This window comes from Chroicocephalus ridibundus, chromosome 7 (genome assembly GCF_963924245.1).
Source record: "Chroicocephalus ridibundus chromosome 7, bChrRid1.1, whole genome shotgun sequence".
In the NCBI taxonomy this organism is placed as follows: Eukaryota; Metazoa; Chordata; class Aves; order Charadriiformes; family Laridae; genus Chroicocephalus; species Chroicocephalus ridibundus.
Window position 1 is genome coordinate 31,037,018 of NC_086290.1, and position 24,496 is coordinate 31,061,513.

General features: G+C 51.3%; 1 protein-coding gene across 6 annotated transcripts in view; it reads left to right on the top strand.

Moving 5' to 3' along the window:
• The first annotated feature begins 498 nt into the window (after positions 1-498).
• The window catches only part of NRP2 (neuropilin 2), an 89,677-nt gene continuing 65,679 nt past the window's right edge, over positions 499-24,496 (top strand). For all 6 annotated transcript variants that reach the window (XM_063340490.1, XM_063340492.1, XM_063340491.1 and 3 more), the window contains exons 1-2: positions 499-917; positions 13,019-13,196. In XM_063340490.1, coding sequence (XP_063196560.1) covers positions 845-917; positions 13,019-13,196 — 251 coding nt within the window. In that variant the 5' untranslated portion in view covers positions 499-844. The remainder of the gene's footprint in view (positions 918-13,018; positions 13,197-24,496) is intronic.

The following is a 24,496-nucleotide window of genomic DNA, read 5'->3' on the forward strand; positions in this document are numbered from 1 at the left end:
TGTGGCACGGCGGCTCCGGCCGAGGCACGCCGCTTCTGGATCTCGGCCGGCAGCGGCAGGAAACCCAGGAGCAGGGACAATCCTTGTCCTGATGCTCCCCCATCTGACAATTTCTGCGTGTCTCCCCTTTCGCGCAGCCCTGCTCTTTTGCAATTATTTCCATCGGGTTGGGGTTTGGTTTGGGTTTTTTTTTCTTGGTTTTTTTTTTTTTTATTTTTGATTCCTTGTTTGAGCTGCCAGCCCGGGGAGCGCTCGGGGAAGGCGGCGCAGCCGGGGATGCGCCGGGCACCGCGGAACCGCTCCGCGCACCGCGCTGCCTCCCACCCCCCCATCCCTCACCATCGTCCCAGCGCTGCGGGAGCCTCCGCGTTTCCCCGCGCACCGCCCCGCGCCCGCGCACCGCCCCGCTGAGGGCGGTGCGCGGGCGCGGGAGCCCCGAGGGGGCGGTGCGCGGGTGCGGGGGGCGGCGCCGGCGCTCGGCGCTGACAGCCACATGCCGCCCTGCCTGAAAAGGCTGCGAGGCGCCGGCGGGGAGGGAGAGGAGGCGCAGACGGCGCCCCAGCCCGCACCGCCACCGCCGCCGCTGCCACCACCGCGCCCCGGGGGATGCCGAGGCGCCGGCCCCGCGGGTCGCCCTAGGGGACAGGCGCTCCGCCGGCACCGCAGCCCCGGCCCGGGGGAGGCCGCCGGCCCCCGCTGAGACCCGCCGGTGCCTCTCACGCGTGGGGCGCCCACGCGGCGCTCCCGGGGCAGGGAGGGGAAACCCGGCCCCGCCGCCTCGGGTGTTGTATTTTATTTTTTTTTATTATTATTATTATTTTTTAAAAAAAAATTCTTCCGAAGGATGGATACGTTTCTTCTCGCGTGGGGATTTCTAGGGCTGTGCTTGCCCGGCTCCGGAGGCACGGCGGAGACAGGTAAGGCGCCCGCCAGGGCGGGGGATGCCCTCGGCCACGCATGGGCGAGGGAGCCCTCCCCGCCCGCCCAACTTTCGGGTGCCCGTGCGCGGTCCCGGGTACACGCACAGGGGCTTTGCCCGGCCTGGGGCATCGCATAAGGGAATAAGTGAGGGATCGGCGGCGCCGCGCAGCTTTCGCAGTACGGGTTTTGGGGGGGGTTGGTGCTTGTGGCGAGGCGGGGATGGGGCGGCCCCCCCGGCAAGGCGCTCAGCGGGTGTAGCCGCGCAGCTCCCATCGCCCGGCGTGAAGGGGCGAGGAGCCGCATTGGAAAGTTGCGTGCTGTTTTTTGGGGGGGAGGCACGGGGAAAGGGAGGGGAGGCGGTTAGGGACCAGCCGCATCACGGACACCCGCATCCGGATGCCCGCGGCTCCGTGCCCGCTCACAATCTCGGGAAACTTTAGGTGAGAAATTAAAATCATCTGGCAGGGAGCAGGCAGCCGTGCAGGGCGGTGCTGGGAGCAGGCGAGGCTTGCGGCGGTGGCGGCACCCGCCCGTGGGAGGCAGCCTCCGGGCAGCCCCCCGGGAAAGCCTGCCCGCGGTACCTGCGGGACCCGCACTTACTTTACGAACGCCGGGGTGTCCCGGGACATGGCGGGTTCGTGGCAGGTTTTGGGGTGTGAGTGTGTTTTTCTGGTCTTCGCTGAAGAGCTAGGCTGGGCTGTCAGGAGGCGCTGGGATGAAGCCCCGGTGTTTGCGTTGGGGACAGGAGAGGGGCAAGGGCGGGCTGAGGCCGGGCCCTGTGCTCCCCGGCCACTGGCTCTGAGTCTGGCTGGTGGGGGCAGCAGGGTCCCCACCTGGAGCAGTCACTGGGGGAAAAGGGTATGCCTCATCCAGCCGTCAACCGCTCTCTTTGGGCTCCTTCTGCGGTCAGCAACCCGGGAGCTGCCTGGTAGGATGGTGGTACCAAGCCAGCAGCTGCTGAGCTGTGGGTTTCCCTTCCTGTTAGCCGGGGCCTTGGGACATGCCTGGGACAGCCTGTGGGGACACAAGGTCCTGAGCCACGGTCTGATCCAGGCAGCGTTGGATGGCGAGGCATGATGTGTGTTGGTCCCTGCCTTCCCCCTCCCTCGGGCAGCACGGCCACCAGCTACCCCTTTGAAAGGGGAGAGTCTCTGCCGCCTGAGAAAGTCCCTCTTTTTTTGCAGCAGCGAAGCACAGACGTTCCCAGCAAACATGCTTCGTGTACATTCAGTTGCCGGTTGGCATCGCCTCCTTCCTTATGGTTATAAAGGAAAGAAAAAAACAACAATCCCATCTTTTGTTCAAATAGGAAAACAAATGAATAGGCACTCGATGGGGTGAAGAGAAAGGGCAAGGTCCTGGGAGGCCCCTGCCAAGTGCGACAGTCTTTTCAGATGGTCCCTGTTGCAGAGGCAGTGTCTGGTATCCTGGAGCGGGTATTGTGCTGAGGCAGATCGGGCTGTAACCTGAGGCTGGCTCCTGAGGGTGCACTGGCCAGCCTGGCTGCAATCCCTGTGGCTGCAGAGCCCGACTGTGTGCCTGTGCCTGTGTTTGTACCTCCTTCTATCCGTGAATGGGCTCGGGATCAGGACTTCTAACTGGGAAGGGGTTTATGAGCCAACCGTGTCTCTGAGGCCATTCAGTCGCTGTAAGAAATGTTTATTTGAACGCAGGGTTTTCCCGGCTAAGCAGAGCATCACATGGTGTTGGAGCCAGCAAGGAAGTTGTCTCTCTGCAGCTGACACCAGCGGCTGTTTGCTGAGATGTTGTTGTGGTGCTGCAAACCCAGCCAAATGACTTTATGGCTAGCCCAGTGAGGAAAGGTACGGGGTAACAGGACGCAAACCTCAATCAGGCTATGCTCAGCTCCAGTAAAATAGCCAGCCTAGTAAGAAAAACATGCCAGAGGTAGATGGATTTATGTTTCAGTCTGGTGTATCTGAAAGCCTTCCCCCATTATGAAAGTCCCTCTTAAGGTTCCCTAAGGGAGGTTAGTAGAGAGGGGAGATGTTTTTAATAGACAATAATATGATAATCTACATGGAAAAAACCCTCGTGCAATATTTCTACAGTAAGAGATAAACAGTGCAGCTGCCAATTTGTATGTAACCAAGCAAACCCTGAGATAACCACGGAGGGGAGTGGGTGGGAGACCCTGGAAGATAAATCTGAAGGCTGCTGGATGTCTGTGTGTTTTTCATCTTCCCGTAAAAAGCAATCAAGTAAGAAAGTAACAGATTTGAGTGACCCAAGTACTGAGCCATTCAGATGATGTTTATGCAGCTCCAAGCAAAGCTCACTCTTGAAGCCTTCCAAATACTTTGCTTAAAAGCCAGTATTTTCAGTAATGACTGAGGAGATGGAGCAAGGTGGGGAGAGGGACCAAAACAAATTGCTGCCAAGCAGGCACACCGCCACACACATACAAACATGCACACACACACACCCACGCAAGCCTTGAGCGTAATGCCTTTTGCCCGTTGTGCTGTTAACTCAGCTCTTACTGGGAACAAAAGCTTTTTTAGCCTAGAAGTCAGACAGTTGTCAGGAGCATCACCGAAAACGACTGATACAAGCTCAGTGGGGGGCTCTGACCCAGGTTAGGATGCTGCATTTTGTTTTCCTAACTTTTCTGCTGCAGAAAAATCACGGTGTGTGGTGTCTGAAGTGACAGGCAGGCATACTGGTCCTGGGGGCTTTATGGAGGTGCTTCCCATCTCCCTGCCCTATTCCTTCCCCCCCCACCCCCAGACCCCTTCTCCACATTTACTCTGTGTTTGGTACCTCGTGAATGGCCTAAAAGGTTAAAATGAGAAAGCAACTCACTTTGCTGGGCTGGAGAAGGCAGCGCTCCCTGTCCCAGCAGTGTGCTGCTCCAGGCAGGTGGGTGGGTTTGTTTCTTAGCAGAAACTTCCAGTGCCACTGAACTCCAGGACGTGGTGGCCTTGTATCGCAGATGATAGCCTGAAAGGAGAAAGTATCCTTCATGGGGTTTAGGAAGCTGTCAGGTTCAGATAAGGCTGGGATCCTATCCTATGGGACCCCCAGTTGTATTAATAAGGAAAAATTAATTTTTAAGCACTGGGATTGCTGCCAAATTATATGACCTCTGACAGAACAGCTGCGCTAGGAAAATAAATCGTCTATATCGGAGACCCGTGATCCTATCTGAAATCGAAATAGAAAAAGTCTGCATTTAGCCACGATGGTGGGGGCAGATTGCAGCAACTTGAGAGCAAACTGGAAGCTGCTAAACTTGCTCTCCATTGTGTGGTGAAGTCACCGCCACCGTCTCCCCATGGGGTCTCGGAAATACAGTTGTCTAATCCGGGAAGTGTGGAGAGCTGATGTGCTTGCACACACCCAAGCTGGAGCTGATGGTGTCGGCACGGAGGTGGGGGCAGAAGCGGGGTGTGAACGTTTCCAGCTCTACCCTCACTCCGTAACAGCCCTTTGACACATTTCTAATTATAATACACACACAGACAAAGAGGTAGCTGGGCTATTTTCGAAATCCCTGTCTACACCCTGGTGGAAACCGCAATACTAGCAACAACATAAATCAGGGCTGTTGCTAGCAGTGTTGCACACGGCTTAGCGCTACAGTAGCATGGTTTTAATCTTACTCAGAATCAAAGGGTCAGCCTTCTCCCTGCCTGAGCCAAATCGCAGTCTCAGAAGGCCGAATCCTGAGCCAGGCTTGATGCCTGTGCAGTGAAAAGACACAAGCGCAGACACGGAGGAGAGGTTTGTCAGCACGAGGTCAGCAGGCACAGGGCCAAACACTCAAAATCACAACTCGTATCTGTAACCCTTTCTACGTGCAAGTGGTGCCTGTGGATTGCATGGGGGAGGACAGCTAGGGTAATGCTGGGGGGCCAGGGCCCTGACCGCAGCCTTGGTGAGGCAGCCTCTTCCCAAACAGATTGGGGAAAGGGGTACAAGCAGCGGGTTGGCATGCAGAGTAGCCCGAAGTAGTACTTGCAGGGATGGATGGCTGCAGAGACTCTGTCTGAATGCTTCTCCCCCTCTTCATACTTGACAAGTCAAAGAAAACGGGCCCCAGAGATGAAGTGCTGGGCTCTGGGTCTTTGAAACCTGCCCTGATTTCTCCCCATGCATTTGAGACAAAGGCAAGACATCTGCCCCAGCTGTTCTGGTGGGTCACCCCTAGCTGTGAAGTGCTCTCTGTGTGGGGCTTGAATGCCTGCCTTTCTCTGTGTCCCTTCTAGGAAGATGGTGAAGCCAAAAAGACGCTGTCCTTTCACTCTGCTTACATTTTGTTCAAAGGCTGCTTTGGACCCTGTTTTTCAGGGGGTGCCTGTGGGGAGAGGAGGGAGGAAAACCCCAACCCCTTGTTGTATGTAGACACGTATGCACACGCTTACTGTCTCCCTGGTTCCTCCTTTCTCCTCACAAGCACACAAATCTCTACCTCTTCTCTTTTGCATAGAGCCCCTCTGGTCCCCCCCACCTTGCTGCCTGCGACACACACACACACACACACACACACACACACACACACACACACACGGTCCTGCATCCTTCCCTTCCCCGCATGCTCCCACAGCCCCTTGGCAACTTTCTCCCTCATGCACACCCCCAGGCTTGCTCCTGCTTTCCTCTCTTTCTGTTTGACCGCTGAATATGTGCTCAGCAGGAAACAATGTGTTTAAGACACTCGCCAGAATGTGTAATAACTTCAGCGCTAGCAGTGAGGCTCAGCAGTAGCTGGATTTGAGCAAGCCGTCATAAAGGCTGAAGCCGCTGCTGCTCGGCAGCGTGTGCGGAGGGAGCTGCCGTGGGGCCTCTTCCCGGGGGGCTCCGGAGGGGCTGCTTCTCCTCCCATCCCCTCCCCTTCCATCCCATCCATGGGGCTGCCCACTGACAAGGCACCGGCTTTTGCTCTGCGGCTCCAACAGGGCCCTTGGAAGGGAGGGCTGAGCCAGGGGTCGTGTGGGATTCGGCGAAGCTCTGCCAGACGCTTTGGGAAGAGGCAGGAATAAACTGCCATTGCCCGGTGGGGAAAGCCAAGATTCAGTTTTTATGAAGAACGGACTGTGACAGATGGGCTCGAAAGGTGTGAGGGAGCTGGGAGGGCACAAGGGGAGATGAGAGACAAGATAGGCTTTTTTTCTTCTTGAATTTGTCGTAATAACAATGCTAATTAGTATTTCAGAGGCATTGAACACCTTTCATCAAGCCTGAAGCTCTTTAGAGAGGAATCCTAGGTGAATCCATGGCTCGCTCTTTAATGTGTGGAATTAGAAATGTCTCTCGCTTTTTCTCTGTGGCCCTCAAACGAGCCTGTTCTTGATAGCATTCACAAGGGTGGCTCAGCAAATTGTTTCATCCTCATATTATTTCCTAGTGTAGCCTATAGGTAGGGTGGCAGGCTGCCATGCAGGAAGCCTCTGCCTTATTCCTGCTTCTACTCTGAGCCTTCAAGCTTCCCTGAGTCTCTGTTTCCCAGCCTGCAGTACCGGCAAGGTTTCCTCAGAAACTGCCCGATCTGCAGCTTGAAGATCTCCTGAAGCTGCCACCTGTTCCTGGGAGATGGCGGTGTGTTTCCACGAGACTTAAAACCCTTGGAAGCCTAACACAGAGGCAGGAGAAACAGGCGTGATTCCTGCAAGTTCAATATGCAATTATGCCCCTGCCTTGCACGTGCACACACACACTCACACGCTCTCCTGAATGATTACCGGAGTAGCCGGGAGTTGTAATTCCAGACCCACCGATTACATTCACAGGCAAGCCGGGAGGATTGTGTGTGTGCATATCTATATAAAGACTTAACACTATTAATCCAGTTGCCCTATTGGAATTGCATTTGCCTGTGATATAAGATGACAAATAACAAAGTTAGTGGAGGTGGCACCATGTAAAACCAGGATATGAAATCTCATCAAAGATTCAAGGCGGGGGGTGGCGAGTGGGGGGAGGAACCACCAGCACCCCAAAGTGGCAACATTTAAAGCTCAAGGTTTTCACTGACTCAAGTGGTACAAAGATATGCCACCCCCGGAAGGAGGCTATCCAGAACTGCAGGTGTGGAAATCAGCTGAACTCCAGTGATTTCAAAGCAAATTACCTGGATTTGCATGCAGGATTTGGCCCTCTCATTTTCCGTAGTGAAGCTTGAGTAGGTCTCTATTTCAGGTTTCCACTTAATTCTTCTGTGGATTAACATGGCAAAGAAAGCGCAGGTATCAGAAACCTCCAAATCTCCTCTTTCTTCCGCCCTCCAACACTCCCTTCTTATTTAAAAATAATTTAAAATGATCCGTTTTTGCAAAGGCTCACAGCTAAAATGTTCCATTTGCTGAGCTTTCCGGTGCTCCCCTCCACTGCTGTCCAGCGCTATAAAGTGAATATATTGCATCCCTCCCCGGTTGCCTTAGGAAGTGGTCAAACGGCTGCATTCCTCAACTGATGGATTGGCGCGTTCCTCTCTTGCTTAAGCCCAGACAGTGTTTTTATGAGCCTGTCTTGTGACAGGCTTGAGACACTTTGAATCAGACAAAATCCTAGTTCAGACCACAGAAGCAGTCTTTAAATTCTGCTCTGCTGTGCCTCTATTTTTAAGTGAAATTTTAGTTAAACTGGTAAAAGCCCACGCTGAAACGTTCAGGGGACTTTCCCTGGTTGTGTGAAATCCCAAGAGGTGGATGTGGGTACCGCTCTGGGATGAAATGTGCGTGGAAGTGCTTTGTGGTGTTTGGGTGTGTTTGTCCATTAATTTGTTCAGGAAGCCTTTGAAGCTTTATCTCGCAATCCAAAGCAAACACGCTTCTGCTAAAATGATCTATGCTACTGGGGATAAAATATCTAATCTTATTAGCTTCCTCTGCACTATGTCTCTCTCCTTGGCCAATGGCTAAGCTGTATCATTTAAATCTGAGAGTTCGCATTTGTGTTCCTGCCTGATGTGAGCGTTGTGCCGTACAGTTTGAGGGGAGAGCCCCTGCCACGTTAGCCATTCCCAGACTCTCCCCCAGGCCCAGAGCCTGGGTAATGAGGCAGGATGACCATTAACGGTAATGAATCCTCAGCAGACGAAATCTGTTTCTCCCCTCTGTGCCAGGGTTTGGCAAAATGCTTGGACGCACATGGACCTTGAAAAACTTTGCTTCTCAAAGAGCTGTTTGACTCTAAAGGGACTGAAACGCAGGGTTTGCTGCACAAAGGCTCGCACTAAGTTCAGCAGCTCTGAGAGCAGTAGGTCGTGCGTGCCAGGACCCGTATTTTGCTGTGCTGTTGGAAGGTTGGCAGGGCAAATCTCCTCTGCCCAGCTCTGAATGCCGGGACGCAGAAATTTTCTGTGGTGGTTGGATGAGAGTGTGGAGCTGGGCTGTGAGGGCCTCGTGAGAAGAAGAGAAATAAGTGACAAGGCCAGGCGATGCACCCCTCCGCTGTGGGATCCTGGGATCTCTCTCCCTTCCTCCTTTGCTGCCCTCAAAGGCTGCTCTTTCTTTCTGAGCAGCACAGACACCAATGCTGCTGCTGCTGCTTGCCTCTAAGGCAACAAGAAGGTCTTAAATTTTCTGCGCAGCCCTGAATTACATCCCTAAAGTAAACTGAACCCAGCAGATCAAAACACGTGATAGTTTTCTGCTGGACGCTACAGGCTCTGAGAGGCTGTAGTATGTGTGTTTGTTGTGAAATGGGCCTCTCTGGTGATGATTATTTTTGTAACAGGCAGAGTTGGCTTTAGTTTCTGTGTTGAAGGTCCAATAATAACAGTGAGCCCTGCTCTCCTGGGGTGAGGGAAATCCAGAGGGGTTTAATCGGCAGGAAATTCAAGTAGGAGAATGCTCTGCTCCTGGCCTAAGGTTTCAGCATGTGCTGATGAACTGCAGAGCTGAAAAACCCCAAATGTGGGTGGAGGTTCCTGGGGCCTGGCTGTTATTTTTGGGTCCCCTGAGTGATGATTGCTTGTTGCAGGCAGGGGGAGACTTCATCAGCCTGGATGTCTCCAGCGGGTCAGGGCAGGGAAAGAGGGGTCTGCCCCTCGAAAAGGGTGAGGAGCTCAGCTGCAGATACCCATCTCCATGGAAGCTTTGCAGTTGCCAGCTGTACGTTGTGGCGTTTGCAGGAATCTGCCCTCGTGAGCTTCTCCAGGTCTTCCTTTCCCGTCCCTATGGCTTGTTTGTCATCCTCTTGTGTAGTTCCCCTGTTGGGTGGTCCTGCAAGGAGAGGATTGCTGGGATAGCATAAGTCATGTGGTGGACAGTAACGAAGGAGGGGATCTGGGGATTTCCCATCCTGAACATAGCCTGCTCCAACATGCTGGCGAGTGCCGACCTCTGTAGCTGTTGAAGAGCCCGGCTGCTCTCCTGTGGCCTTGCCATTGGCACAGTGCTCCACTGGCCCCTCCATCCTGCAAGCTGGCTGGGGCCCCAACAGTTTGCTTTCAATGCCTGCGTTTTGCTTACTGAGCAACGGGATGTCCCACGCACCTGGCAGACTTGGCTTAAACTTCAGAATTTAATTTTAATTTTATTAAGTGAATTCAGGGCTGGCAAAAGCTGCCAGAGCCCATTAGCTGTGGAGCACGTCTCACTTCCAAAGCACGCAGCCTGGGCAGTAGCCATGCCGCTCACCTTTTTTCTTTTTTTTTTTTTATTTTTGCACGGTTTGCATCAGTTTGAAAAGACACATTTATATAGAAGCCTGACCCTCTACTGTGTACAAAACAGGCCTGATTTTATACAGAAAGCCAGTGCTTGGCATGTCTGCTAAGGCAAAGCCTTTGCCTGTCAGTGGGCACAGTGATAGATTTTTTGTTGTTGTTGTGGGTGTTTATCTGCTAGATACCAGTGAATCAGAAGAGAAGAAGCCCAACAGAACAATTACAAAGATATTGAAGTCATTTTGCTTTTTCAGATAACTCTAAGAAGACCCTATTTCCCTGGTACGCTATTGCCCATCACATGGCCTGGTGCTGCGTGTGGACAAGGCAGCGCTGCACTGAAGCAGCCCCCTTCATTTCTCTGGACCTTCTTGGGGAGGGATGAATGCAAGGGCAAAATCCATTCCTCTGAGAGACACAGATAAGTCTTCTGTGGGCGGAAGGCTTTTTCTGCTGCAGAAAGATGGTGAAATTTTCCTGGTGGTATCTGAACACCTGAGGGATGTGGCTGTTCTCCTGTCTGCTCAGTGGTTTTGCCTGCTTGTCCTGTTTTGCTGCAGAGACCACAGTCACAGAGAGCTGGGCTCCAGGCCCTCTCACTCAGGCTGTCCTCACTGCCACCAGCAGTTTGACTTGGGCACCAAACTGACCTGAAATCAGGATCAAGCCCAGGGATTTCCTTAGCTCAGTCCCGCTGACCTGCGATGGCCTTGCAGGGCAAGGGAGAGGTTTTGAGATCAGGGCAAACCTGGGTTTCTGCTCCTGAGTTCATTTGTCAGGGAAGAGCAGGAGCAAGCTGGAGCTGACGCCCCTGTTCACATTGCAGTTCCCCTCCAACTGGTTGAGTTGCAACAGCTCACAGAGTATTCATAGTATCCGGCGCGAGTAAGGGGCTAGCAACTTCTGAGTGCTGGGTGATGTTGGTGGTATCAGCCTAGCGGGTAGCATGTGTGTGAAAGCTGGAGAGACGGGGAGGGGATGACGAGGTGTGGAAGTATTGACTGTATTTTCATTGCTTCGAGACTTTGCCCTTTCCAAGAAAAATAATCTGCAGCTTGAATATTTCTCTTTGCTGGAGGGGGTGGACATGTGTGCAAACGAGGTGTGAATTTTTATGAGAAGGTGTGAAAGTGCGTACATGAGTGAAGTGTGAATTACACGTCTATTTGTACGTTGATGTCAACAAGTCCGTGAATTTCTTCCTTCCACGTGAATGTCTCTCTTTTTCTCTCTCTCTCCCCTCAAACCCACATAGACACGTGTGTGGGCAAATATGCCTTGCTGAGAGAAGAGATTTGTGCAAGAACATAGGTTTGTAAATGTTTGTGTGTTGAGCAAGCTCTCCTGTGGAACAAAACCAGATGTTTTTGAATATTCTCAGCTCTTCTGTGGTGGTGTTGCGATTTTTCCCCTCATATTTTTCAGGATACTAACAGGATTATTTTAAGAAAAAAAGAGAAGGCTGCAGAGATGCCTTTGGGTATGTGAGAAGAAAGTTATTTTGAAGAATTAATGTGTTAGAGGGCATGAAAAATACGGAGGAAGCTGACATAGTGCTTTTTCATGGCGGAGGAAGCATTGCTCCCCCATGAAGAGCCCTCCTGTTGTCCTTGTTCCTGCACAGGGCACGTGCATTTTCTGCAGGCAGCGTGCAGGTAGTGTGCAGACAGGGTGCAGGCAGCAGGTTGTTTATTCAAAGTGCTTTTTTCCAGGAAGCATTGCCACCAAGGGGTCCTGCTTCGCTCCAGCTGCTTGCGTTGGCTGTGACAAGAGGGCAGTTTGAAGGAGGGCTGGGATGTCCTCACTGAGAGCAGGCAGGCTTGTGACAACCTGGCAGGGGACACACACCCCTGGGACCTGGTGGGCCCCATGGCAGAGGGACAGAGCCAGACCTGCGGCACGGGGTTGAGCCCACAGGCTTTACTTCTCCTGGGTGGTCCTGGGGCTTTGCAACGAGTGCCACTGTGGGAGGGACAGGGACAACCCTCAGGACCAGGGCAGTGGGGAGATCTTTGGCTCGGAGAGCCCATGGGGCATGGGACATGTGGTTACTGTCCTGCACCAAGGGTGATGTCCTGTGCCTCAACGCCCTTTGAGGCACGGGATGTGCCTCTGTCCCCATCCCAAGGTGTGCACATCTGGGCCCTAGGACAGCCCACCTGCACCCTTCTGTGGGATCAGAGCTCTCTGGGACTGAGGGGAGGCTGTGGGGACAGCCCCACAGTGGGGACAACCCACGAAGGTTTGTATCCTATGTTGTACCCCATTGCTTATTGTCAGGGAGGGGTAAGCCTTTCTACAACATGGATCAGGGTCACCCTCTATTATGGCCAGCCTGCCCTGTGGAGGGACCTGGGCTTTGCTGAGTTTTACCCATTTTGCTGTTTTTGTCCATTTTGCTGGGTGTAAGGAGGCAATGCTGTCTACCAAGGGCAGCTGTGTCAGCCTGTGGGGCTGTGGCGCTGGGACGGGCTGGTGGCAGGGGAGGGTGGCACGTGGTAGGGGGCCCATGGAGAAAGGGACTTTGTTGGGATTTGTAGTGCGTTATCAATTGACCCTGTGATGCAGATTTTCCTCCCAGCAAGTAATGCAATAATAAATTTGATTTGCAGCGTTCATGAGATTAAATGTTTTTTTGAAGATGAAATCACCCTCCAGGGCCTGTTCTAACCCAAAGCTGAGAGTGCTTCCTCCACTCACCACGCAGCTGTTGCCAGCCATTTGCGGGCTAGCCCCACAAAACCGCCACTGCTGATTATCCATGTCTGCAGTTCCAACGGCTGGGTTAGCTTGAAAGGTTTTGGGAGGCAGGAGGCCAATCTGCCGAGATGGGGTAGTGGGGGCAGGCGTGGTTGGGGAGGGAGAGCACAACGAGTGGAAAAGGGCTGTCGTGGGGCTGTGGACGGGGGCCAGGAGGGCTGGACGCTGTCCTCAGGTCTGCCACCGGCGGGTCTGGGCTTGCCATCAGCCCTGCTGTGCCTCGGTTTCCTTCCTTGGGTGCAGCAAAGCTTTCTGCACTCCTGCAGCTGGATCAAGGGTTGTATGCGTCCAAACTTTGGTGTCTCCTGAGGCAGCTGTGGGAGACTGCCACAGAGCAGCTTGCTAAGGAGGCAAAAGAAGGGATAAAATGAGGCGGCTCCAAATGATCTGATATCAATCTGTCTCTTACTTTATGGCTCCGTAATTGCCTCGGCAAGAGCATTTATTTCTCTTCTCTGGTCTGTGTGAAATGTGGTATGTATGTGTGGCAGGAGGTGGAGGGGAAAAGGAGTAGGTTTGTTGTGTAGAATAATTGCTCTTGCCCAAAGATTAATATGAAATATTAGAGTACTAAATGGATGTCAACAGCCGGGAGAATGGCCTTTATCAGACCACCCCTAGCAGTGGCCCAAAGGGACCGACTCTGCGTGGCTGATGTCCAGAACCCATTTCAATGCCTTTTTCCCTTCTGTGTCTCCGCAGCTCAGCCGTGCGGGGGCCGCCTGAACTCCAAGGATGCCGGGTACATCACCTCCCCGGGGTACCCCAATGACTACCCCTCCCACCAGAACTGCGAGTGGGTCATCTACGCCCCTGAATCCAACCAGAAGATTATCCTCAACTTCAACCCTCACTTCGAAATCGAAAAGCATGACTGCAAGTAAGAGCCTTCCTTTTCCTCTCTAGTACATAGTCACCTCCTCTTCCCACTTTTGCCTAGCACGTGAAAGCACGCATCGTCCTGAGTCCCTGTAGCCCTGCGTCTCGTTGCCTTTCAGGGGAAAGTGTGCCTCTACCAACTGGATGGTTATAAGATGCTGCTTTGGACACATAAGATGAGCTGACTCTGGATTGGACTGGTGGTTCTTAACTCAGCCTGATATCACCTGAAAGCAAGAGCAAGCTGGCTTTCAGCCTATTTTGACTTTGGTTCAAAGGCAGCTTGTTTTTCTGTGTTAAAGTGGCCTCCCTGTCCTTTTAAACCGTGCTGGGAGAGCAGAGCAATTTCCTGGAGTGTAACTAGGCAGTGATATGGCAGAGAGTGCCCTAGGGCTGGAGACTCAGGCTTGGGCCACGTGAGGCTGGGGGCTTGGCGGGCCTGAGCTGTTTGGGCTGGATCTGACTCTCCACAGTGCTTATTCTGCTGCGTTTGGTAAACTGGGGGTTTAGTTTGGTTTGCTTTGCTTTTTTTTCCTCTTTTCTTCTAAGAAGGGACTCGGAAACTAGATGTCCGGGAAAAACAATTAACAGCTAGTAAAGAATAATTAATGGCATCAAAGGGCACCATAAAGGGCTGAGTTAATAACATGGTCTCAGCAGACGTATAAACCTGTGTGTTTAATCTGGAATCCACAGCCAGCTACGGGGATGCCTGAGCTGTGAAGGAGCTTGGGGTCTCCTAAAACAGGCCTGACACAGCAGTCTTGCCAGACACGCTGGTCCTGTTGATTAAAAGGGGGTTATATATGGAGAGGGGAACTCTGTTTTCAAAAAGGACAGAGGGACAGGGGAAGCATTTATGGGGCTGTAGAATCAGTCCTGTGGAGAACAAAGAATTCAGCATGGGTTTGATGATGTACTGAAGGTTATGAAGTGTAGAGCTGGATCCTTAGCTACCATAAATCAGTGTACCTCCTCTAACTCTAATGAAGGTGTGCTGATTGATGTCACTGGGGATCTCATCACCCCCTATAGATAAAGCTTGGGCTAATAAGGCTTCGAGCACCATGAACTCTCCCTGAAGTCACTGTGTGTGCAAGGCGTTTAGAGCTTTGCAGGATCAGGCCTGTGTTTAGAGAGGGGGGGAAAAGGTAGAGAAAGGCTTAATGTGGGCATAGATGAATACACCAAGGCCTCGGCAGCGCGCGTGAGAATGATGGTTGCTGTCAGATTTTGTTATTGCTTGTACAGGCTGAACTGTATAGCCTTCTCATAGGTAATCCAGTTGCCCCAAATTCACAGTAATAAAAGCTTTATAGGCCTATATTTGCAGTCTGCAGAGTATGTAGTATGTATTGGGCAGGGCAGGGGTTGAGCCTGGGCAGGAGGGACTCCAGCTTCTGCCTCTCCAAGGTCTTGGGCAAGCAAAGCCAATTTGGTCAGAGAGCCAGCAACCCCCATGGGCACCTGGCTTTTCCTCCATGTGTAGGAAGCTGTCAGTTTTAGCTCTGAGCACTTTGGACAACTCTTGCCATGTTTGGCTGCCTGTGAGAGGGCGCGGTCTGGTCCTGAGCTGCAAGTGGTGTGTGCTGGAGGGGCTGCCTGAGCGTTGGAGATGATGTCCCTTTGCTGCTTTCTACTTTGCTGTTGCAGATCTTCTGAGGAGCTGCTACGTGGTCTCGCCCTTTCCCTTTCTGCATGTACATGCACAAGGGAGCCTTTAGTTAAAGCAGAAAGGTTTGAGTTGGAGGGTTTTGGTCCATGTGGGGCATGAATGGAGGATTTGTCAGGGTCTCTGATTCAGCTCAGCTCCTGCGGCAACATTGCTCTCTAGAAACCAGGTATTAACATCAAACGTCTCCTGAAAGTGAAGTTTGCCTGCATCTCTATCCCCTCAGCTGCCACCTGTGTGCAAGTGAAACAGGGTTCATCCACAGTGCACTTGGGCTTCTGCTGGCCACACGTATGAGCTGGGAGCCAAGCTGACTTTGGGTGCCTGCTCCCCAGAGCCAGCACTGCAAAGGCGTGGATTTGAAAGAACTTCATGAACAGTGCTTTACAGAAAGCATAACCAAACAAGTGAAAGCAGTGCATGATAAACAGTGCCTGAAAGAAAATGATAGGAGGGAGATTCTTTTAAATTTTTTCAAGTGACCTAGCAGAAGGAGACAATTATTAACACTGTGTAATGCTTGGGCATTAAGCAGTACTAATAGGTGACGAACTAGTAATAAATCTCATGTGAGCATCAGAGGGTATTTTATGAAGAAGCAAAGGCCTCATTGCAGCTGCAGGTGGGAACCTTAACAGGAGCAGGAGTTCAACATCAAAGAAATATAGTCCAGGGCAGAGCCCTTCTTTTGACATCTGATCATTAATAATAGAGCATATTCACACAAAGGTGACAGGCTGATGAACCCCACTGTGGCACCCTGTCTCTGGGCAGGCAGGGTTCCCTCTACTCTGGTATTGCTACCTGGCAGCTATCGGAGCGGGAGCGGGGCCAGTCTGTGCTTCCAGCTGCCAGAGGTAAACACCATAACCCCTTCGTCTGTCACTTCTTCCTTCGACTTCTCATTTTACCTTATTAGGCTAAAGTTTCTCCCTCATAAAGCATAACATTTACATTCCTAAAACCCATTCTAAGGCCTACAAAAATATCTGCAAAAGTCTTTTTAGTTTTACTGTGTTCTTTCTGGCCTTCCTTGTGTCAGTTTTAGATTTCCCTTTGGGACGGGAGGTGTTTCCTCCTGTGTTTTGTACAGTGCCTGGCACCCTGGGGACCTCTGCGGAAAGGTCAGTGATTTCCCCTTGCCGGGCAGCTGGCCGGAAAGGGCCTGCGTACCTGCTGCTGCCCGGACGCCGGAGCAGTGAGAGCAGGCTGCCGACAGCGGCTTCGGCAGCCGGCCCTCGCTGCACGGAGGCGGGAGCATCAGATGGGGATGGAGCTCGGAGATGGTAGCCAGGGGCGGCTGCTCGGTGCTGATTGTTGCTATTGTTTTTCTGGAGGCACATCTGGGCTTCTATTTTTCAGCTGTGTCCAGCTGCATTAAGAAGTAACTGCACTCCCACCATCACCATTATGAAAGGAGTAATTGGGTGTAATTGAAGCCCCAGAACATATTTCTCTCTGTCTCTGTGCTTCACCCATGCTCTGAGTAAGTAAGTGCCTTACTTTGGGAAGGCACTTCAGGTTAAGAAAATTGGCCTCCTCCTGCCATTATGGCTCTTGTGCGCCAGCACAGCAGGGATCCCTGTTGCGGGAGGGTGGGCACGCTGTGACAGGGAGGATGGGACCCGGGCTGCTGATCGCACTGTCCTGCAGCCGTGGGGCCACAGCAGTAATGGCAGAGTCAAAAGGGAAGTTTGATGCTCCGATAAGAGACCTGCCAAACTATTCGGAAATAATTGTAATAGCCCGTCTGCTTGCTGTTTCTTCCTCTCCGTGCTGCAAGCGCAGCTGTTGCTCGGACACTGCGACCCCGCACTGTCAGTATCTCCTCTCTGAACAGGGAAGTGGTATCCAGTGGAAAAGAGGACACTGCTACTGCTGTGGTGAAATTTTTCTACTCCCTCCCTGCATGGCATGGTGGTAGCTGGGCAGCCTTGTGTGTGCCGGGGTTTATCTGTGATCCCAGGAGTGACCTGAACCTTTTGCAATAGGCGTGCAATAGGGGAGGCTGGCCCCCCACTCACACAGTCCACGTGGCCATGCTGCCCGCTCCTTCCTGATTGCCATTTCGCCGTTCTGTCTGCGCTACTTGCTTGGAAAATCCAAGTCAGAAACCTCAGCTCTGTGTGAATCACTACATTTGTAACCACCTTTTCCATTCGTGCTTCCCTCCCACTGCTGGGCTTCTCTTTGGACCATTAAAAGCTCCCTCCCGAGATTGGCTACTGACTCTGCCATCCCCGGCCACACTCAGGCTGACTCTGCCAGAGGATTAGGCTGGGCAGAGCTGCCGTTGAGTGCCGGGACGTTGCTGTACACACATGGCAGGGGCACGCTCCCTCCAGACTGCAGCGGATGGCCTCAGGCTCCCTCTGCAAGCAGAAGACCTTTCAGCTGAGTCATAACATCTGCACCAGAGGAACGTTATTTTTTTTATTTTTTTTTAAAAAAGCCTGACTGATAATCAAACTGCGCCAGTGGGTTTTTCTGTAGTCCTTTCTAACGCATGCTGCAGCAGGATTGAGATCAGTGGGATCCCTGCCTAGTAAGGATTTGGGGGACTGTTGCCGTGGCTCGCAGCCCCCTCTGGTGGCACATGCCAAATGCTGGTGAAGGTCTCCAGAGACAGGGGCCCGCAGTTCCAAAACCGTGCAGGAGCTGGCAAATTGGAGACAGCCCAGAGCAGCGCAGTCAGGCTCTTCCTCCTGCCTTTGGCTCCCCATGTCAAGTCCTGGGGGTTTCCAGAAACAGGAACTGGGGCCACTGTAATGAGGAAATTTATGTGTTTGTCACCACCTCGTAAGTGCCACGGTGGTGCCAAGAGAGTTGAACGAAGTTCAGCAAACTGATGTATGCTGGATACCGAGCAGGCGTGGCAGGAGATGCCCCTGCTCCCAGCCTGAAGGGCAGAGGGGACCAAGGTTTGGTAAAGGAAGACAACATGCTCCCAGTGCCCATCTCGCAGAGCGCTGCCTTCCAGGGGACACTGGCAGTAACGCGCTGGTGTTCCTGGGCCACAGTACAAAGGGTGAGGCATGTGAGCTCAGCTAGCCAGTGAAGGCCTCTTGTGGCAGCATGGCCCTCTCCTGTGCTTCCAGGAAGCTGGGCACTGGAACAAAACAGTTCTGCATCCTTCCTAGAGAGCAGCAGAGATGCTGGCCCAATTCCCTCGCTCAGGTGTCAGGGGGAGCTGCAGCCAGCCCCAGTGCCCACAGGCAGGCAGGCAGCTGGTGGCTGCAGTATCCAGCCTGGCGCTCTTGACCATCTCCTTCAAACAAGAGCACAATATTGCAAGAAGCCATCCTTCCACCGGCGAAGGTTAAGAGTAGACAAGGCAGCAATTATGGACAGCTAATTAGTAAATGCTTTGAAAAGTATGCATAATTAGCTTATTAGTAAACATTTTAGAAATAATGCAGTTCATCTTGAGATTGGGAAAATGCTTAGAAAAGAGAAATACTTTTGAAGCACTACAGAATGCCAGGGCTTGGGAAGGTTCTTTGCTGGGATGCAAGGGGAAGTGACTGTGTCTCCTGCAGCACTGTGCAGAGGGGAAGTCAAAGATGAGATGTTAAGGAAGGCATTTACTTGCTCATACATTTGTGGCATGGGTAGCCAGAAGCAACATTTCTAACGTACAGGAAATAATTCAGTCTGGGTAACATGACACTGCAGCTCAACTTGTCTTCAAATGAGCTTCTACTGTTTTTTAACTCTGTCCAGCATCCGCTATATGGTTCATAATTCCCGTCAAGCCCGGGTTATTTTCCGAAATGAAACGTCAATGAATGTGTTAGCTGTGACGGTGTTCAACCAGTACATGAGTTAACAGTTCAAGGTTGTTCACATCTCTCCTCTCTGCTGCCTATCCGCAGAGCTGCTCAGCCTACGGCTGTGCTTCCTAAGACCCTCTCCCTGGAGGGACAGGCCGAGTCCAGGCTCTGCAGAAGATGATGGCCTCAAAGGCACTCTCCTGGGGTCTCCTATGTCCCGCCGGCTCACCAATATCCTGTGTGTAGGAGTCAGATCTGGTTTTGCACCTTGTTTCCTGTTGGCATGATGACAAATTGAGGCCCAGCTGGTGACACTGGGAACAATAGCATTAGAGATAGAGACCTCTCCCCCTCCTTCCTGCTAGAGAGGAGGAGGAGGTAGTGGTGGTGTACTCTCTTCTTACTCAGCCTCTCTGGCCACTGAGGGATGCAAAGCCCAGTAAAGGCAGCAGGAGGTTTTACCTTGATTTCCACAGGAACTAGTTTAGGCTTTTAATGAGCAACTGTTTGCCTTAGCTACGTGCAGTCTTTTTAATGGATATCATCCCTATTGTCAGGCTGTAACAGGGGAGTGGCAGACTCGTCAGCAATATCAGGGCTGGGAGTTGTGAGATTTGGGTTCTTCCCCTTCCCTGCTGTCGATTTACTGTTCCTGCTTTGGCAAATCGCTTTAAATTCCTCGCCCTATAAAGATGAGAAGACCTGGGCATCTGCAGGCAAAAAACCCAGCCTAGATCGCAACAGTGCATTGCACACTCTCCTCCAAAGGCTGCCGCGTAGCAGCATCACGCAGGAGCAGGTCAGAGCGCTGCAGACAGTGATTGGTTCGTTCCCAGCCTTTTCTGGCCGGGTGTGAATTCTGCAATTAAATATGAATGCAAAATAAAAAGAACAGACTGCGAAGAGCAGACTGAAAACAGAAGAAATTTCTGGTTGCTTTTGGCCAGAGCTCAGCACAGAGCTTATTTGAAAAAATTGGGGGAGGTTAGTTTTTAGTCTGAGACTAGTTCTCCCTTTTCTTTAAATCAAGCGTCTGCACACCACCATTGAATGGCAATGTAATAATATGTTGCAAACCACAGTCTGGTGATCCTGGAATTCCATATAAGTTAATAGCAGTCATGGTCTACTAATCACAGCTAGGATGTTTTAAGCAACTGTCTTTGATATATCAGTTCAAACACACCATAGAAAGCCTTCCTTATGCTGGCTTAGCAAGTAGATCAGTAGAATGTTAGAAAGAGCGAATAACCTGGGGGTTTTTGTGGTTCTGTTTCCCCCCTCAAATCCCAAGGAATTATTGCGATCTACGTACAGCATTGCTGAGCAATCTCAGTCCAGTAGTATGGTGATAGTTTTAAAGTAGCGCTGGGTCAGACATGGAGATATTAGTGTTTAATAAATTGCTAGAAGCAGACCCTGATGCAGCGGGGTCTGATAGCAGAAATCCCATGCCAAAGACTTAGTCCTGTTACAAACAGCACAGAAACTGGCAGGGCAGTTGCCCTCAGTGTGTGCTGTGGGTGCCCCAAACATCACTTCTTGCAGAGGTACAGAAGATACTGTGGTCAGCGTGAAGAAGAGTGCGTCCCTGTTTTTTGAGGTGGGATCTCCCTTTGCTGAGACAGGCAGCACGTGCCTGCTGGCAGTGGGAGAGCCCCCGCGCTCAGCCCCGTGCCCGCTGGGGCCATGCCGCGTGCAGGGTGTTTGCATGGGAAGTGCTCAACGCATTAGAAACCCCCAGGGAACCCTCAGAGCTGGGGTTGTTGACGGATGTCCAACAAGGAGTAGGACCCCCCTGCCGCCAGCACAGGAGTTTGAAGCATGTGCTCAGCTTCCTTCCTCTTCTGTTGATGTGAGGTTTCATTTACATTGTTATTTTGCAGTGAAAAGGGAAGGTGTAATGCCTGGCTCTCACACGTTGTTCCTTTGGTAATGCTGATGTTTGGCTGATAATCATGGCCAGGAACAAGGTCTGGGATCTCCATCAGCAGAGGGGACTGACTCACCATTGATCTGTGTTCACTGCATCTTGTTGAAGTTTTTTGACCCATTTGATTTCTTAGGTTTTCTTTTGTGAAAACCCTCTGATTTTTCTGCCGTTCAGGAGCAAAACATCTCTCTGTGTCTTTAAATATGGCAGATGGGGATTTCTTCAGATGTCCAATAACTCAATTGAAGGAGACCTCAGGAGACCTCTCCCCTTCCCTGTCCCCCTTCTCAGCCTGTCTTTTCATCTGCAATCTGGAGATGTAAGGGCTATAGTAATAGAGTGTCAGAGGAAGTAATTGATTCATCACACGCCGAGAGAGGAGTCTGTTGCCTTCAGTGTCAATGGAGCTGAACCACAGCCTGGAAGGGTGAGGGAGGCTTGTAAACACTCCATGGCTGAGCTGGCAGGACAAAGCAGACACACTGCCGTGGCTGAGCGAGAGGGTGACACAAAAGGTTGCTTCAAAGAAAATCCTCCCGAACAAAGCAGTGGTGGGGGCCTTGTTTGTGGGAGAAACAGGGACGCTCCCATCCCCCTGTTCCCAGAGCGCGTTAAGGAGAAAAGGTACCGACCAGCTCCCTGCAGCAGCCCACTCCCTCGTCTCTGCCTCCCTCTTCCGTCTCGAATGGAGCTGCCTCTCCAACCTGCTGTCCCAGGCAGGACTGAGCTCACCTCAGGGGTACCGACCACCCCTCACAGGTGGCTAGTTCCTCCCACATCCCAGATAGATGCCGCTGCCCCCGAGACCTGGGCGGGAGGCCACCGCTGCTGCAAGGCATGGTGTGTGCACAGCACAGTGCTCACCCTCGTCCAGGCATTGATTGTGCTCAGACCCTCAGCAAGGCTTGGTTCAGATGGCTGTTGAGCTGCAAGTGCCCATATTTTGGGGGGAGACGGAGGTAGGAGATGCTGTGCTACTTACACAGCATGCAAGGAGGGATCAGGCAGGTTTGGTGTGCCGTTTGGCCCAGAAACCGCTCTTACTACAAGCTGGCACGGTCAGGTTGTTGTGGAAGTGCCCAAATAGCAGAGGCTGCAGGCCAGCCTTGGCGGCACAGCTTTGCTTACTTGTGCATCGGCTAAGGCAGGAGCTGGGCTGTGAACAGGCTGTGTCTGAGAAAGCGCAGGGTCAGAAAGCCACCCCATGGTGGGCCAGTCCTAGGGAGGCCGTCCATCATTAACAAGGGACATAGGCAGCCAGCAGCATGAGGGTGGGCTGGTCAGGGCTCTGTTCTTGCAACCTCCTTTATACAATTGGTGCTTAATGAGGTATTTGTTTCGGTTTTGTGCTGAGAAAAGCCAGTGCAAATGAGTGATATGTGGAAAGCTGAGCTGCAAAGCTCCCATCTGATCCCAGTTATTACCAGCTCCTTCGTTCTTCATGGCATGTTGTGTCTAAGGCCATGACTGATACCGTGCCAGCGAGATGCGATGGGACATCCCTCACTATGGCTCCATGGAGGGTGTTTTCCTCGGGAATGAGGCTGGCCCAGCAGAGCATGTGAGCATCTCCTAATCCTCATCTGCACCCACTAGCCAGTCCCCAGACCATCAGCCACTGGAGCCAGCCTGGCCCAAACTGGTCTCTGTCTATCACCTGGACTGCTGGGCACCGGATCCCAACAGGAGATGAAAGCCTGTTCCCCTCACTGCAAAGCGAGCAAAGTGGACGTTTGCCCCCTGCCTTCTGCCTGCTCTGCTGCTTTTCGCCAGTAAATTTTCCTCTTGTGGTTGTTATCTTTTATTATACCCATTTTTTTTTTCTTTCTCTTAGTGATCAAGTGCCTGTGAGTGGTGACAGGAAAATGACATAGAAACCAAAGTCTAATTTTTTCCACAGATGGATTGTAGCAGAAGGAGGAAAGTGCAAATGCACTTTCTCGAGTGTCCTGCATTTTGGGGTATGAAAAGGTTGTGAGTTGCCTCAGTTCCCTTAGAGCAGCAACAGAAGGCAGAATGCCACGGAAAGGGGGGCTATTCTTAACATGCTTCGTATATTTTATTCCTAGTTTTACCATCATTTTTTCCCCCCAAAGAATACCCAAAACATCTTGCAACAAAAGACCCCTGTAGCTAAAGATAGAAGGGTGAGGAATTTATAAAGATGGTTTTGGAGACAGAAATAAAATTAACAGCCATGTGTAACTCCTGAACAACAGCCTGCAGAAAACCCCTAAAGTGCACATTAGCACATCTTGTTTTCTTATATAATGAACGGTTTTCCAGACATGCCCCAGATGAGAGCACTTCTCTACTCCAACGCGCCTTTCCGCAGTGATCTGGCAACACAGCTTGAAGAAGGCAGCCTGAGGATGAACGGCAAAGTGTGGGGGAGCCTTTGCTCTCCTGTCTCTGGGGGGGCAGCGGCACGCAGCAGCTAGGAGCTGAAATTCCCTCCTGAATCAGAACTTGCCACAGGAGCAGTTTGCAGCTATGTTTTATTCTTCCCTTTGCAAGATGTATTTTGGCTACCTTTTTTTTTTTATTTTCCGCATAAGTTAGCAGTAACTGCTGAAACACTCTTCCCATCAGTGGTGCTTGTACGGGGGTGAAAACAACCCAAGGAGTATAAATAGAGGCTATTTGTAGTTTCCATTTTTTGTCTTCAAGGCATTTTTGAAGAAGTTTTCCAATCTGTTAGGGTTATTTTCTTTCCCTCTCTGTCTCTCTTTTTTCTTTTTCTTTTTTTTTGACTGACTGGATTTTTCTCATTTCTCAGAAATTCTGGTCAGACTTTTGAGGAGAGATAAGAAAATAATCCAAAGCACAGTGGAATGATTACAAAACCCTACAATACTGTGATTACACAAGATGTAATGGGATGCATCAAATTCAAAACAAACTTCCGAGAAATCCTAAGCAATTATGCCCCCCCCACCCCCCAGGCCTGGTTCTTCCCCTGCTGCCATCAGATTTTGGTCATTTTAGTCACTGAAATCCCTTAAGATGCAGAGCAATGATAGCCTATTTTTCTCTGCTGTTGCCAGGGGTGGTTATTTCCATCAGGGCAAAACAAGGGCAAGCTCTGCCTGCTCTCTGTGCAACTTTTGCCTCAGCATGGACAAAAACGGTCCCACAAGCTGCGGACTGAGACCAGATTCATCTCTCCGATGTTCAGCCACCCAAAGTCCAAGTCCGGTCAGCGAGAGTGCTTTAAACTACCTCTGTTGTCAGTGCAGAACAATTAAACTCATCCCAAACTGGATGCAAGGAGTCTGCCTCTACTGAGAGCAGAGGACGTTTAGTAGGCTAAAGCTACATATGATACAGCTTTTTACGTACATATGTAAAAAGCTTTTTTAGGTCTGTGCACAAATCTGTCTATGAGGACCGATTCTCTTCTCACCCCAGGATAAATTAAGAGTGATTACCCTTAAAATGATGAGTTACACATGTGTAAAACCAGTTCAAGTCAAAGGAGAATCCAATTCATCTGCTGTATTTATAATTAATTACTCTGATTAAGGGCTGGCAGCTAAGATCAAACTTCATTGCTCTTGTTTCATCAGACAGCAGAGGTGCTTGCCTCTGCTATCACAGCTATGAAAAAAATACCATTTTGCAGTAGCTTCTGCAGCAATGTAACCTTTGAAGGGTATGTCCTGCAGTTGCTCAAGATTGTATAAACATCACAGAAAAGTTTTCTTGTCTTTCACAACGTAACCACCCATGAAATAAGGATTTGGTTTGAAGGTGGCATATGAAATAGCATGAAGATGGGTGGTGACACAGAAAAATCGACTAAGCCAGCTAGCATGTAATGGACATTAATTCTAGCCGCCGCCTTGATTGCAAAACAAGCACGGAGCTGCTGGTTCACCATTTCTTAACCATCTCTATACTGCAGCTGCTATTTCATTTCT